The 13548-nt window shown below is 45.5% G+C and overlaps 1 protein-coding gene across 1 annotated transcript in view; it reads right to left on the bottom strand.

Moving 5' to 3' along the window:
- Positions 1 to 893: 893 nt before the first annotated feature.
- Positions 894 to 13548, bottom strand: part of ttc28 (tetratricopeptide repeat domain 28) — a 111684-nt gene continuing 99029 nt past the window's right edge. Inside the window, exons 22-34 of the mRNA XM_084572223.1 lie at positions 12135 to 12275; positions 10887 to 11031; positions 10606 to 10785; positions 9143 to 9690; positions 8464 to 8711; positions 8136 to 8260; positions 7294 to 7371; positions 7045 to 7204; positions 6796 to 6872; positions 5411 to 5540; positions 3238 to 3345; positions 2518 to 3154; positions 894 to 2365 (exon numbers count right to left, since the gene is read on the bottom strand). Coding sequence (XP_084428349.1) covers positions 1387 to 2365; positions 2518 to 3154; positions 3238 to 3345; positions 5411 to 5540; positions 6796 to 6872; positions 7045 to 7204; positions 7294 to 7371; positions 8136 to 8260; positions 8464 to 8711; positions 9143 to 9690; positions 10606 to 10785; positions 10887 to 11031; positions 12135 to 12275 — 3556 coding nt within the window. The 3' untranslated portion in view covers positions 894 to 1386. The remainder of the gene's footprint in view (positions 2366 to 2517; positions 3155 to 3237; positions 3346 to 5410; positions 5541 to 6795; positions 6873 to 7044; positions 7205 to 7293; positions 7372 to 8135; positions 8261 to 8463; positions 8712 to 9142; positions 9691 to 10605; positions 10786 to 10886; positions 11032 to 12134; positions 12276 to 13548) is intronic.

Below are 13548 nucleotides of genomic sequence, written 5' to 3'. Positions count from 1 at the left end.
AGACAGAATGATGGAATTATCAACAAGTTAGCCCCGCCCTCCTGGGTCGATCTGATTGGCTGAAAGCTCCACACCATTGTTCAGTGTCATTTACTGTAATATCCCTTTAAATATCACATTTATTCGATTAACCTTCTATTATATTACAACACGCTTTGTTAAAAAATATGGATTAAATATATAAATCCACATATATTTATATATTTTATTTATATCTATATTGTGCAATAGGTGTGCAGAATATTTATAACTGTTGCAGCTTTTATAATGTGCAATTAATTTTTATTAATTAATTTTGTATACACACATACACATAATTTATTTATTTTACTGTGTTTAATTATTATATTATTTTATTTAAAATTTTTATTTATGTCTATATTGTGCAATAAGTGTGCAGAATATTTATAACTAATGCAACTGAATAACTGTTATAACCTGCAATTAATTTTTATTAATTCATTTTTGTATACACACATACACGTAATTTATTTATTTTACTGTGCTTAATTATTATATTATTTTATTTAAAATTTTATTTATTTATCTTTATTTTATTTTTCCAATCTGTGTATAGTTGGCTTATAGCTTTGAATGTCAATGAAACAGTCTAATATCTAATTACATACATATTCTGGTAAATTATCCTGAAACTTTCCACTTTTTTTCTTCCTTTTATATTAATACTATAAAAATATATTGCCTTGTTATTGACTTCATGACTCTAGTGTTACCACAGTGCTATCATTTGTCTCTACGTTAGGTAAGAATTAGAGATATTGATGGATTCACGTCATTAAATCAAGACAAGAAAAGGAACTTCTTTTTTTTTATTATTTGCCAACTTCTCGAGAACTGAGTTTCTTCTGAAGGAGTCTGGCGTCGCTGCAAAATTGTACATTATAAAGTTAAAGAAACACTCAAACAGCAAGAGGCACCACGCCGACAATCACACATAAAAAAAAAAAAGAAATCTCCATAAAAATATCAAAAATTTCTTCTTGTTTTAACAGTTTTTATAAAAATGTGTATCGACAAGCGACTTAAAATAAACGACGACAGTAAAGACACTTAATTATTACACCTTGAATCAAACCGACACAAACGTAGCGACGGGAAATTAAAAACTATTAGTTTTCAGTGTACACTCTGGAGGTGGTCGTGGAAAAAATAAAAACGCATTTTAAAGCCAGAGACGTTTTTGTCCTTCCAGCTCTGTCCAGAAGAAGGCACAGTCATCACATTCAAAGAACACTTACATCCCTTCACACACAAAAAACAAAACCTAATCAGTATGAAACAGTTTGTTTTGATCCTGTTCTGCAGCAGGAAGCGCTAAAAAATAAAAAGCAACGTGAACCAGAAGCTCCGGGTTCGTTCAAACTGTCAACACTTAGACGACGGGTAGAAGTGCCCGGGCGTGTGGAACTTGTAGCCGTTGCCGGAGGGAAGTCTGACGCCTCCTTTAGAGTTTGTGGGAAGACTAGAAGATGGAGGTGGAGGAGGTCTGGCCTCCAGGTTTTGGTGACCATTTGGTCCCTCTGAATCCTTCCTGACGGGTTCGTGTCTCGGGGACAGATTCAGCAAACCCAGAACGTCTTTCTGCACCGTGCTCATTTTTTTGTTCCCGCTCCGCAGTAAGCTGGCGGCGCAGGGCGCCTCGTGTTTCTGGCCGGCGTTGGCCCAGAAGGTTTTTAAGCTGTGGATCGTCTGGACTCTGCTGAGCTCGGGGGTGGAGGAGGCCGAGACAGAGCCCGTGGAGGAATAGGAGAGGGCTGGCGACGGGGCGCTGCAGGCGGGGGAGCGTGGAGGTGAGACGTGGGGGGCGTGAGGCGAGGGAGGCGAACGCTGCTTTTTCACAGCGGAGGAGCGAGCGGGGCTGCCGTCGCCTGAGCTGATCTTCTGCAGCGACGAGGAGCGGGACGGAGGTTTGGGCCGAGTCGGAGGAGGCGTGGAGACGGAGGCGGAGAGAGGGGAAAGGTGGCTGGAGAGGGACAGAGGGGAGGCGCAGGCCCTCAGGCTGGTCCTGCTGGGGGGTCGGCTGAACGCGCTGGTCTCAGACGTCTGAAACCCCCGAGCTCCACCGGTGGGGGACAGAGTCGGGGTGGAGGGAGTCGACAGGGACGTCTGCACGGCGCTCCTCTCTCCTCTCTTCCCTCTGACGGTGGCTTTCTGCAGACTCTCCACAGCCTGCATGTGGCTCTGCGTCTCCTCCAGGATCTTCTGGGCCAGCTCCTGGGGGTCCAGCTGTCCTGCAGGTCCCGTCCTCTCCTCCTGGGACTTCACGGTGCTGTCTGTCTCCGTGCTGGACTGATCCGACTCTGAGCTGCTGACCTTCCCTGTCCCAGTCCTCTGAGGAGACGATCTGGAGGGAGGAAGACAGAAAGAGTCAAAGAGATCAGAACCAATCATCGTCTTTCTATCATCATCTTCATCGTCTCATTTTCTCTTTAACTCCATCTCAATGTGTTTAAATTATTCCCCCGGCGTGAGGACACGGTTGGAGGCTGGACTTACATTTCCTGTTTGACCTTGGGGCGGGGGGGCACTGTTGGGGGCGGAGCTTTGATGGGAGACGTTGGCGTGCTGACGCTTCCCTTCGAGGAAGCGGCTGGAGGATACCCGTGACCTCCAGCCGCTCCTCCTCTGGCGTGCCGGCGTCCTGCAGGAAGAGGCAGGGTGTCACAGTCCCTCCCCCCTCGCCCCAGCGGCTCGCTGCTGATAATGGAGAACCCCTCGTACTCCTCGTCCTCCCCTTCACCCGCCGCGCCTCCTCCGTGATTGGCAGGTCGACCTCTTGACGGGCCGCCACGCTGCGAGGCGTAGAGCCCTCCTCCTCCTCCTCCTCCTCCTCCCCGGGTCCTCTCCGGCTCCTGGGGGTACGAGCGCTGGCTGATGACGTCACTTCCTGCGGGCTCGGGCCGAGACAGGAAGCTGAGGGAGGAGGCGAGGGAGCTGAGGCTGTACACGGAGATGGCGTCGCAGGAGAGGTTGTCCGGGCAGACGGGGGGCAAGAGGGAGGAGGGCTGAGGGGGGTAACAGCCGAAGGAGAGGGGCAGGAGGGAGTGTGGCTGGGAGGCCGACTGGGAGGAGGACAGGGACTCCAGGGAGGACGAGCTGTCCATGCTGAGACGCTTAGGGAGCTCTGTGGAGTCTGGACGAAGAGACGGAGCGACTTTAAACATTAGTGAACAACTTAGAAGAAGATCTGGTTTAAAACATCTAAAGTCTTCTCACCAAACAGAGCCAGCAGGGCCTGCAGGGCGTAGTGCATGGTGCGTCTGGAGGCCTGCTTCCCCGTCTTCAGCACCACCTCCTCCTGACCCACCTCACACAGATCGAACCCTGACACAGAAACACTCGTTACATACTCATCCTTTAACAGCAGCACTGAAGACGCCAGCTCTACAACGCAAGGACGATTTAATAAATACATTTAGAAACGTCTAAACTGGTCCTGCAGCTGCACCGTCACCTCTTGCCCCCATCCCAGCCGGACTAGCCTACTAACCATCCTACCTTAAAATGTGTTTTACTGAATATTAGTTCATATTGAAACTGTGAAAAACATGATTAAAAAGGTTGAAACTAAAGTTTAAATCAGATTTTACAAGTTGGAAACTAAGACGGAAGTTATGGTACCCCTAGTGGTCCGTGGTGTAATTGCAAGGGGTCCATGAAAATAAAATATCTCCTATGACATTCATAGAAATAGCATTATTTTATTCAAATGTGACTGAGACAAAACTGAAAGCTCATATTTGCCTCAAAGAGTGAATAAATCCCATAATGGAGTTTAAAATGCAGTTTCTATCACATTGCACTGTCGCCCCCCAGATCGGGTGGGGGTTCCTCAGGGTCGATCATAAATATGCAGGGGGTCCAGAACCCAAAAAAGGTTGAGAACCACTGGTTTACTCGGGTTAGGGTTAGTCTACTTGTGTGGTCCTCAGTCTGACTCGCTCTGTAACATCTCCACCCAAACACTAGATGGCGCTGTGTCTTTTTTGCCACTGATTCACTTTCAACAATGGACTTCAACAAACACTTTCACGAGTCATATAAATGTTTGTATCTCTGAACCTCCTCAGTTAACCTTTCCTCCATGTGTTCCATCTTCATTGATCCAAAACAATCAATTAGAAAATTACAAAGATGGAGAAGCAGCTGGACATACTAAAGAGGAAACAAGCTACTACCAAGCTGACCAATCACAGCTCTTGTGGTCTCCATCGCTGTGACGTGTAGTTACACTTCTGGGAAGGAGCACGTCAGGCTACGGCGTTGTAGGCCGTTTAGTCTTCTGCGTCAGTTTGCTACGTCAACAGCCCAGACCTTAACGCCGTAACCTGAGCTGTGATTGGTCCGCTTGGTAGTAGCTTGTTTCCTCTTTAGTATGTCCAGCTGCTTCTCCATCTCCGCAATTCTCTAATTGATTGTTTTGGATCAATAAAGATGGAACACGTGGAGGAAAGGTTAAGTGAGGAGTCTTCGGTGAAAGCTTCTGTCACCACCGTTGAAAGTGGAGTTGTTACAGAGCGAGTCAGACTGACGAGGCACAAGTATAAATAGCTGACATCGGCGTAGGCTACGTACGCAGATTATGGTGAAGCAGAAGTTTTGAAGCTTCCATATCGTCACATCTCTGTGGATATTATTTGATATTCCAGTTTTCTTTCTTTACAGCTACAGAACTATTTTTTACTGTGTTTCTGCAACACATCTGTCACTGTTTGACCTGAGTTTGTGATGAGTTTGTTTTCCAGTTCTGAAACCTTGGAATTGTTGGAAACTTGAGCTTTGAAAAGTGAGAAAGTGTGAGAGATACTTTACAGCTTGTTCCAAGATATGGATCATCTCCCCAAGTCATGACGCACAGCGTTTATTTACAGACAGACAAACTGAGATCAGATATCAAGTGCTGACTGGGGACAAATGTAGAGACACATTTTAATACCAACACAGGCGACCGTGTTGAGACGGGATTGGTAAGAACGGATATTAATGTAAAGTATATATGGGGCTTCAGTTACGAGCTTTTGAGTTGTGTGATTTTTGTCTGCAATAGAGTATTTTTACATTCTGGTACTGCTGCTTTAAATTAAGTGAAGTACTACTTGAAACATTGAAAAGAGAACCAGACGTTTATCACTAGTTTTTACTCCAAACAACGGTTCGTTCAGTTTCATTATGACTCAGACAATTTAGAGGAAACTTTGAGGCAACATTAAATCCAGTTGGTCCACATGGCTGTAAAAGTTTAAAAGTATCCTGGTAAATATAGACAAGTGGACGTGTTTGGACACAGGATTCCCGTCTCTTTGGTTTTTCTGGACGTTTTTAATGTAATTCTTGTTGCGTGTGATGAATTAAATCAGAAATGAAAGTGAAGCTTCCATCAGTGACTCACCGAGAGCAGCCAGGAACTCGTGGCATCCTGGGAGCCTCCAGAGCTGAACACTTATCGACACCTGGATGGGAGCCAGTGGAAAGTCTTGCTCTTTGTCGCCCGACTGCAACTGCACCAGCACTTGGTGGAGCTTTGGAGAGGGAGAGAAGTGATGTAATGATGGTGATGATGATGATGGTGATGATGGTGATGCCTTTTAAGCTTCAGACTCATTTCTAATATCACAGTGAAAACTTAAACCTAATGTAACGGCCTCCTCAGAAACTCACCATTCCTGCCATGTTTTTAACGGCCTGAGTGAAGTGAGTGTGAGAGGAGAGGAAACAGAGTTTAGAGGTTTATTACAGTGTAGATGGAGAACACTGAGCCATGCATGGAGGATGAATGGATGCTAACTGGATGCTAACTGGTGTCTGGATGCTAACTGCTATCTGAGTGCTAACTGGTGTCTGGATGCTAACTGGTGTCTGGATGCTAACTGGTGTCTGGATGCTAACTGCTATCTGAGTGCTAACTGGTGTCTGGATGCTAACTGCTATGTGAGTGCTAACTGGTGTCTGGATGCTAACTGCTATCTGAGTGCTAACTGGTGTCTGGATGCTAACTGGTGTCTGGATGCTGACTGCTATCTGAATGCTAACTGGTGTCTGGATGCTAACTGCTATCTGAGTGCTAACTGGTGTCTAGATGCTAAGTGGTGTCTGGATGCTAGGAGTTGTCTGCATACTAACTGGTGTCTGTATGTATGCTAACTGGTGTCTGGATGTATGCTAACTGGTGTCTGCATGTATGCTAATTGGTATCTGAATGCTAACTGATGTCTGCATGTATGCTAACTGGTGTCTGCATGTATGCTAATTGGCATCTGAATGCTAACTGGTGTCTGCATGTATGCTAACTGGTGTCTGCATGTATGCTAATTGGCATCTGAATGATAACTGGTGTCTGTATACTAACTTGAGTTTGGGTGCTAACTGATGTCTATATGCTAACTGATGTCTGCATGCTAACTGATGTCTGTATGCTAACTGGTGTCTGTATGCTAACTGGTGTCTGTATGCTAAGAGGTATCCGTATGCTAACTGCAGGTTTCACTTGTTTTATAGCAGGAAAAAGACGAAAACTTGACGCCCCACAATCACCTTGATACACACAACGATCGTAACAACAACAACACATGCATTGGTCGACATGTTGGTTTGAGTCAGTGGTGGAAGGTCAACATTTAAACTACAGCAGTGGCAACGTGCTAAGTTTTAAACGTCACAACTCATGACCACACCCAGATCTGAGGGCAGCGTTACGTTGCTCAGTAAAGTATGAGGATCCTTCTTCCACCTCTGTCGTGACCAACACTGTGTTCCTACTGTACAACATGTCAGTACCTTATGAATGAGCTGCTCTCCAGCCTCAGACGCTGTGACGAGTTTACAGAGAGCCTGCAGAGCTGGAGGAGGGAGACCTGCAGGACCAGACAGGAGGTTAACAGAAGTCAATGGTCAGGCTTCAACACAGCGAGTAGAAACGTAACATGGACTCATTACATGAAATCTCAAAGCAGACAGCTCAGTTCAGGACAAACGTTATTTTATAAGCGTGACAGAGTGATATGAATGACGGAGAAGCCGTGGTACCGAGCAGGGACTGCAGGGTGGTGCTGCACTGTTGCAGTCGGTCCCCGGGGTCGGATGTCGGGAAGAAAACTGCCGCAGGGAGTCCGGCGCCGCTGGCGGAGACGTCCAACCGGAAACCCACGGCGGACAGGAGGGCCTGCCACCCCGGGACCCCGCCGACCTTAACGAGCCGAGAGAGGACACGTGAGGACTTGAACGGAGGAGACACTGCAGCTGACATTCAAAGACAAAGACATTCAACACACGGACCTTGTTCTCGACGCTTTGCTGCGACGTGTACATGGGGTTACACTGGCCGCTCTGAATGCGCTGCAAAGACTTCTCCACCTGTAGACAGAAAATATACTGTTGTCTAAACATAATACTCACTGACCACGACAAAATGTAACATGACAAGTCAAAGCTGCAGAACAAAAACATGCAGTCTGATCCCACATAAGACGCTGAACATTTACAATAATGTCGAACGTCCGATGTGACTAAACTCCAGTCCGAATGGTCGAAATCTTCTACACAGGAGGAACAACATAACGATACGGGGGTTCAGTCTCATTTGGGGAAAACGTCTTAAAATTAAAGTCTGTCAATCTCTAAGTCCCTGTGTCCACCCCTGGTCTTAATATAAATGTGTTTCCACATGCGTCCCCAGCCAGCACTTGAGATCTGATCTCAGTTTGTGTGTCTGTAAATCAGCAGCGCCATCATGTGGTCAGTAGAATATTGTAGCAGCTGCTGTCTCTAATGGATCTCTACCTACTGATGTTTCAGAACTAAGAACAGCTCAAATCCTGTACCTTAAGCTTGGACACTTGTGATCAGATCGCCCAGGATGGATATTAATGCGAGCTCTGAACGGATCACACAAGGCCTCCTGTAATGTTTTTCCATCAGTTTCCAGGTTATCTGGTCATGGTTAGTCATCGCCTATGTCTTGTTTTGTCCAGTCAACCTTCCAAAACCCAAACACCTTAAATCTACTGTCATAAAATACAAAGAAATTAACCCATATTCACACTTTACAAGCTCAGACCAGTCAGTTTTTGTCAGAAAACGAAAGGACATAAATTACAAATTGAATAAATGTGTCTCACCAGGTGCAGCAGCACTCTGAGAGCGTCCCTGGCTCTCTCTGGATACTGCAGGATCTCTGCCAGGGCTTGGCCAACCAGCGACATGGGGCTGTTCAGCTTCACATCACTGCCGATCAGCATGTAACCTAAAGGAAAACACACACCAGGAGATCTAAACACCCACTTTTAGGCCGCGCAACATAACATTAAACCAGTAATAACCATTCCCTTTGACCTCCTGACATATGTCACTACCTGTAGCTTATCTGGCAACCCTTGGCTATGTGTTGCTCAGTATGACGTTTGTTCAGCTGCCTCTGTGGGTTTACATTTAGGGTTGTTTGCTCACCGGCCCAGTTGGACGGATGCGAGAAGTGCTTGCTGCCCTGCAGAGTCTTCATGGCCTCCGTCAGCGCCGCGCTGGCCTTGGTCCCGTTGAGAAGGGCGGTGTAGAAGGTGTGCGTGAACAGTTTGGAGGCGGCGATCGGTGCAGGCCACAGGGACACACAAACACACTGGACCCCAGCGGCCAAGAAGGCTCGGGTCAGACCCACCACCCCGTCAGCTGTGACCCTGCTGCTGGACTCTGGGTACAACCTGAGGGGACAAAGAGTCAAAGGTCATCCAAGGCCGTCTTCAGACCACACATTGACGTCCGACCTGGACAATCTGATCACATCTGTCCATCTTTAAATACCTGCGTTCACACCTGGCATTAAAATCTGTTTCCACATGCGTCCTCAGCCACCACATTAGATCTGATCTCAGTTTTTCTGGCGCAGTAGAATATTCTAACAGCTAATCAATCACTACTGCTGTTTCAGAACCAAGAACAGTGCCTTTTGTTGTGCCTGTGCCATGACTTTGTTTGTTGATCTCCACCCTGACGTTAGTTAGACCTGCACAAAACTCGACATCGCTGGTCACTTGTAATCAGATCGTCCGCGACAGATGTTAACGCGAGGTCTGAACGGTGGTACAACACTTTTTTTTTTTTTTTAATGTTGAATCTCTCTTAAAGTTTATACCTCAGAACCACCAGTTTGTTCGTCAAGCAGAGGTCCAGTACGTCTGCAGCAGTGAGGAGGAAGTCGTGAAGTGGTGGACTATCACAAACACTCTCTCCATCCTCGCTCCTTTCATCACCTCCTCTGAGTCTCTCTGAGCTGCTGTGACGCTTCGATAATAAAAACCTGCCCTTTCCTTCCTGATCAGCGGCTTCGCCCGACGCCTGTGATTTCTCCTTGCGCCGGCCGCTTCCTCCTCCCTCTCCTCCCGAGTGCTCGGGGCTGGGGGCGAGCACCAAAGCAGCAAGCTTCCAGGATATATGAGTCGCAAAGTGAACGCACTCCGCCTGACTGAGCGCCGATAAAACGCGCTCCTTCGTAGCGTCTGCTCCAGTCACGGGATGACATCCCAGCTGTTCCCCGAGCCAGAGAGCTTCATCCTGGGCTGAAGGTAAGGGCCCCCACAGCCAGCGGTCCATGACGCTGGGGGGGAGGCGAGGGGCCCCGACCACTGCAGCCACCGAGCCTCCGTCTGGGCAAAGTAAGGGACCACTGCGACGTGGAGGAGTCTGTGGGTTGAACACCGATTACAGATTAGAGGACCAACATATTGTTTAGCGTCTGAAGTCCTAGGGTACTGGGAAGTTTAAGCTCGCCTAAAATGACCTAAAAACCTAAAAACATCAGGAATATTTCCAAAACTATCAGCTCCATTTGCATCACCCTGGTCTCTATAGATAGGCCAGACTTCAGAGAATGGGTTCCCACTGTCAGTAACGCTATGGCTGTTACTATGTCTGATTCATTTGAGATAAACTAAAAGAGAAATTTACATTTTTATCCTCGTCCCTAATAGGTTAGACAGTAGAAAACACCCTGAGAGCAATGAAAGGTTCTAGTAAAAATACGACCAGGCCGAACCAGGCTCTTGAAAGGGAATCTGGCTACAAAATACTACATATGTACACACTATTCTACCTTTGCTTATTTTATTTAGCCTGTATATCAGCAAATTCTACAAATGTGCACATTATAGAATCCATAAAAATACTTATATTTCCTAAATATGTCTGAAACGAGTCTCCAAGGGATGTTAGGTATCATTGCAAAGGTCTCACTGAGCACAAACTACCATATAACCACTAGATAGATGCAAAGAATAATGTGTTGCTTCAAATCAACAGAAAGAGCAGCATGGCAGAGTGGAGGAGAGTGGATGCATTTAGACTGTCCCTCATATTTAAAAACAGTTAAATCAAATTACAGGGAAGCATCTGGTCGTTAACAGACTCTAGTTCTGCAGGTTTCTGATCGGCAACACCAACAGACGCAACCAGTCTTTTAAAACTGAAGACTTGTCCAGCTGCCTTTGTTTCGGCAACTAAAATAAGTAAATCAGTAACGAACAAATACGTTCTGAATAAAATATACATGGCCAGTCATTTTAATACTTTTTAGAGACTAGCTGTTGTTAAACTACTCACCTTGGTTGTCGCTGCCAGGCTGGCTAAAGAAGGAACAGAAATGAGACTGAACCTTTCATACAGGTACTCATTAGAGGAGCTGCCCTTGAGCAAGGCGAATGGGATCAGGTACAATTCTCCCTCCAGAACTAACACGAGCTGCCTGTGTCGGCCCACGGGTCCGCTGTTGTGCATCAGACCCTGAAGAGGCAAACGTAGAGCAATGACGACGAGAAGATTTAAGTAACACCACAGAGAAAAGTGTGAAGCGTCATCCTCTGGAGACACACACACATACGTACCCCTTCCATTGGTGCTATGAGTAAATCATAAAGGGCCCGCAGAGGAGGTTTGCTGATGCTACTCGGTCGGCACAGAGGAGAGGATAAACCATCCTTCACTGGAGATACTGTGGCACTGTAGAGACTCGTCATGCTCTGACAGCTTCTGTTATAAACACAGGAAAGACATAACGCACATTTACCCTGTTTGAAATCAGGCCAACAACAAGAGTAACGTAACAGCACCTAGGAAGAGCTGAGGTTAGCTGAATGCTAATGCTAGTCTGCTAACATTCCCACAAAGGAGGTTTAATGTTTACTGTGTTTATCATATTAGTTTAGCTTGTTAGCATCCTAACATTTACTAATTATCACTGGACAGGAGTGTAAAGAGTTTTATTCAACATCAAAAAAGCTTAAAGTTCATCCTCAGGAGATCATGAACTTGTAAATCTGATTTCGGGGGAAGTCCATCCGCTAGTCACCGTAATCATTAGGATTCATCCTTTGGGTATTATCAAAATGTTGTGCAGACATTTTGAGGTGCTGGTGGGGTGAAAGATCACCCAAGACAGTATAATTCATCCTCTGGGGACCATGAAATCTGCATACAATCTTTTGTGCCATTCCATCCAACAGTAGTCAAGACTATTCACTCACTGTCAACCTCATTTTGGCCCCCGAAGGTAACGTTAGGGTTAGGGTTACAAATCTACAAATACCAGTAGGATTCATCCTCTGGGGAACATGAAATGTCAATATAAGATTTTATGCCAGTACATCCGATAGATACTGAGATGTTTCACTGGATAGGTGAAGATTTTGTGCTGCTGGTTGGGCGAGAGATGAACCAAGTCAATGGCATATATCCTCTGGGGAGCATGAAATCCATCCAATAGCCACAGAATCCCCAGAGTTCATCCTATGAGGACCATGAATGCCGAAACTACTCATATCCTACGTCATGGCAATCCATGTTTGGTCATAAACTGATCAAAGTGAAATTTTGATGGTGCTACATCAAAAAGGGCCTAAATTTCATCCTCAGGAGACCATGAGCTTGTAAGTCAGATATCCACTAGTCAATTTTGTTTCCAATCCATCCTGTAGACGCTGACATATTTCAGAGGATAATATAAAGCTATGGTCAGCTGGTGGTGCTTGATGAGAAGTCAAGATGTGCCCACAACAATCCCTCCTCTGGAGACCATGAATGTCACCTTTCTTTGTGACACTGCAGTGAACAATCAATCAGCCCTAAAATCAAACCTGTTAAAGAGGTTATTTCTGGACACCATGCGGAGATATCCTGTGGGGTCGGTGGCTGAGGTGAGGTTGTTGTTCAGCTCCTCAAACTGTTGCTCCAACAGATCTCCGGCTTCGCTCTCGGTCTCGCTACTAGAGCAAACTCTGCAACACAGACCCAGCACATTATTACAGTCATCAAAAAAAAAGTACCCTCTTTATCTCTTTGGTAATGATTTTATCTAAGCTAATGCTACATAGTTTATACATTAAGGTGAGACTAGGCAACTTAAAATGTCAAGCAGTGGTAAGAGAGGAGAAGACTCATAAAGTGTGTAATGTCATCTGCGTAGAAATGTCCAAGGTTTTGCTAACGTTAGCCGCTATTAGCTACCTGTACCAACAAAAACCTTTAGCTCAATGGATTCATGCTTTCAGTTATGCTTTTCATGAAGTAAAAACAAAAGATGAGTCTTTTTGTTATAAAATGGGGAAATGTGTAATTAATCTTAGGAGCTTGTGCTGGATCGATGGCTTTCCATTAGCGAACAACATTACATTTTATGGAATCCCCTGACTGTGCATTTTACGCACTCAGGGAGATTTAATCTGTGTTAAATTAGCAGTTTCCGACGCCTGGATACATACTGGATGGTAATAAAACTCCAGTAGTGGGGTTGCATATGTGCAAATACTTGTTCAATCATACAGATTCGGCACTGTTTTAACACACAGACGTGGTGAAGCTTTACTGGCTGCAAAAACCCCACTGCAATGGTTTTCACAGAAAGATGAGAAGAAGTTTGTGTGGGGGAACATTTGCTGACGCGACACATGGTAGTGATTTACAAACTTGTCCAGTTGTGCCAGCTGAGGCCTGAAAAGTTGTGGGTGAAATATGCGAGGATAAGGGAAAAGCTGGTAGGAGAGAGACGGGAGCTTAATCTTCACTTTCCACCATTTTGTTTTAAAGAGAAAAGATATACAATAATAACACAGAATACAGACAAGCTAGCAGCTCTATATGAGACATCCCAGCTTAGCATGTTAGCATCCTAATGCTCACTAATTAGCTTTAAACACAGCTGAGACTGAGGGGAATCTTAATAATTTTTTCAGTCAGATGGTTTTAGATGAAACCCCATAGGATCATCATCGTTATGATCATCTATCCTCAGGGGAACTTGAATGTCTTGACCAAATTTTAAGGCAACACATCTGACAGTTATCAAGACAATTCATTTAAAGTCTAGAAATGTCAACTTAACGATGGCACTGAATGAAAAGTCAGAAAATCTCCAGTTGCACTCATCCTCTGGGGATCATGAAAAGTAGCCACTAGCTTGGCTAGCTCAGCATATTTTGAGCTGCTGGTGAGGTGAAAGGAAACGTTGGGATCATTCAAGATAGTAGGATTCATCCTCTGGGGACCAGGAAA

This window comes from Chelon labrosus, assembly GCF_963514085.1.
Source record: "Chelon labrosus genome assembly, chromosome: 22".
Lineage (NCBI taxonomy): Eukaryota > Metazoa > Chordata > Actinopteri > Mugiliformes > Mugilidae > Chelon > Chelon labrosus.
Note: the sequence above shows the minus strand (reverse complement) of the source record. Positions and strands in the feature narration are given on the sequence as shown.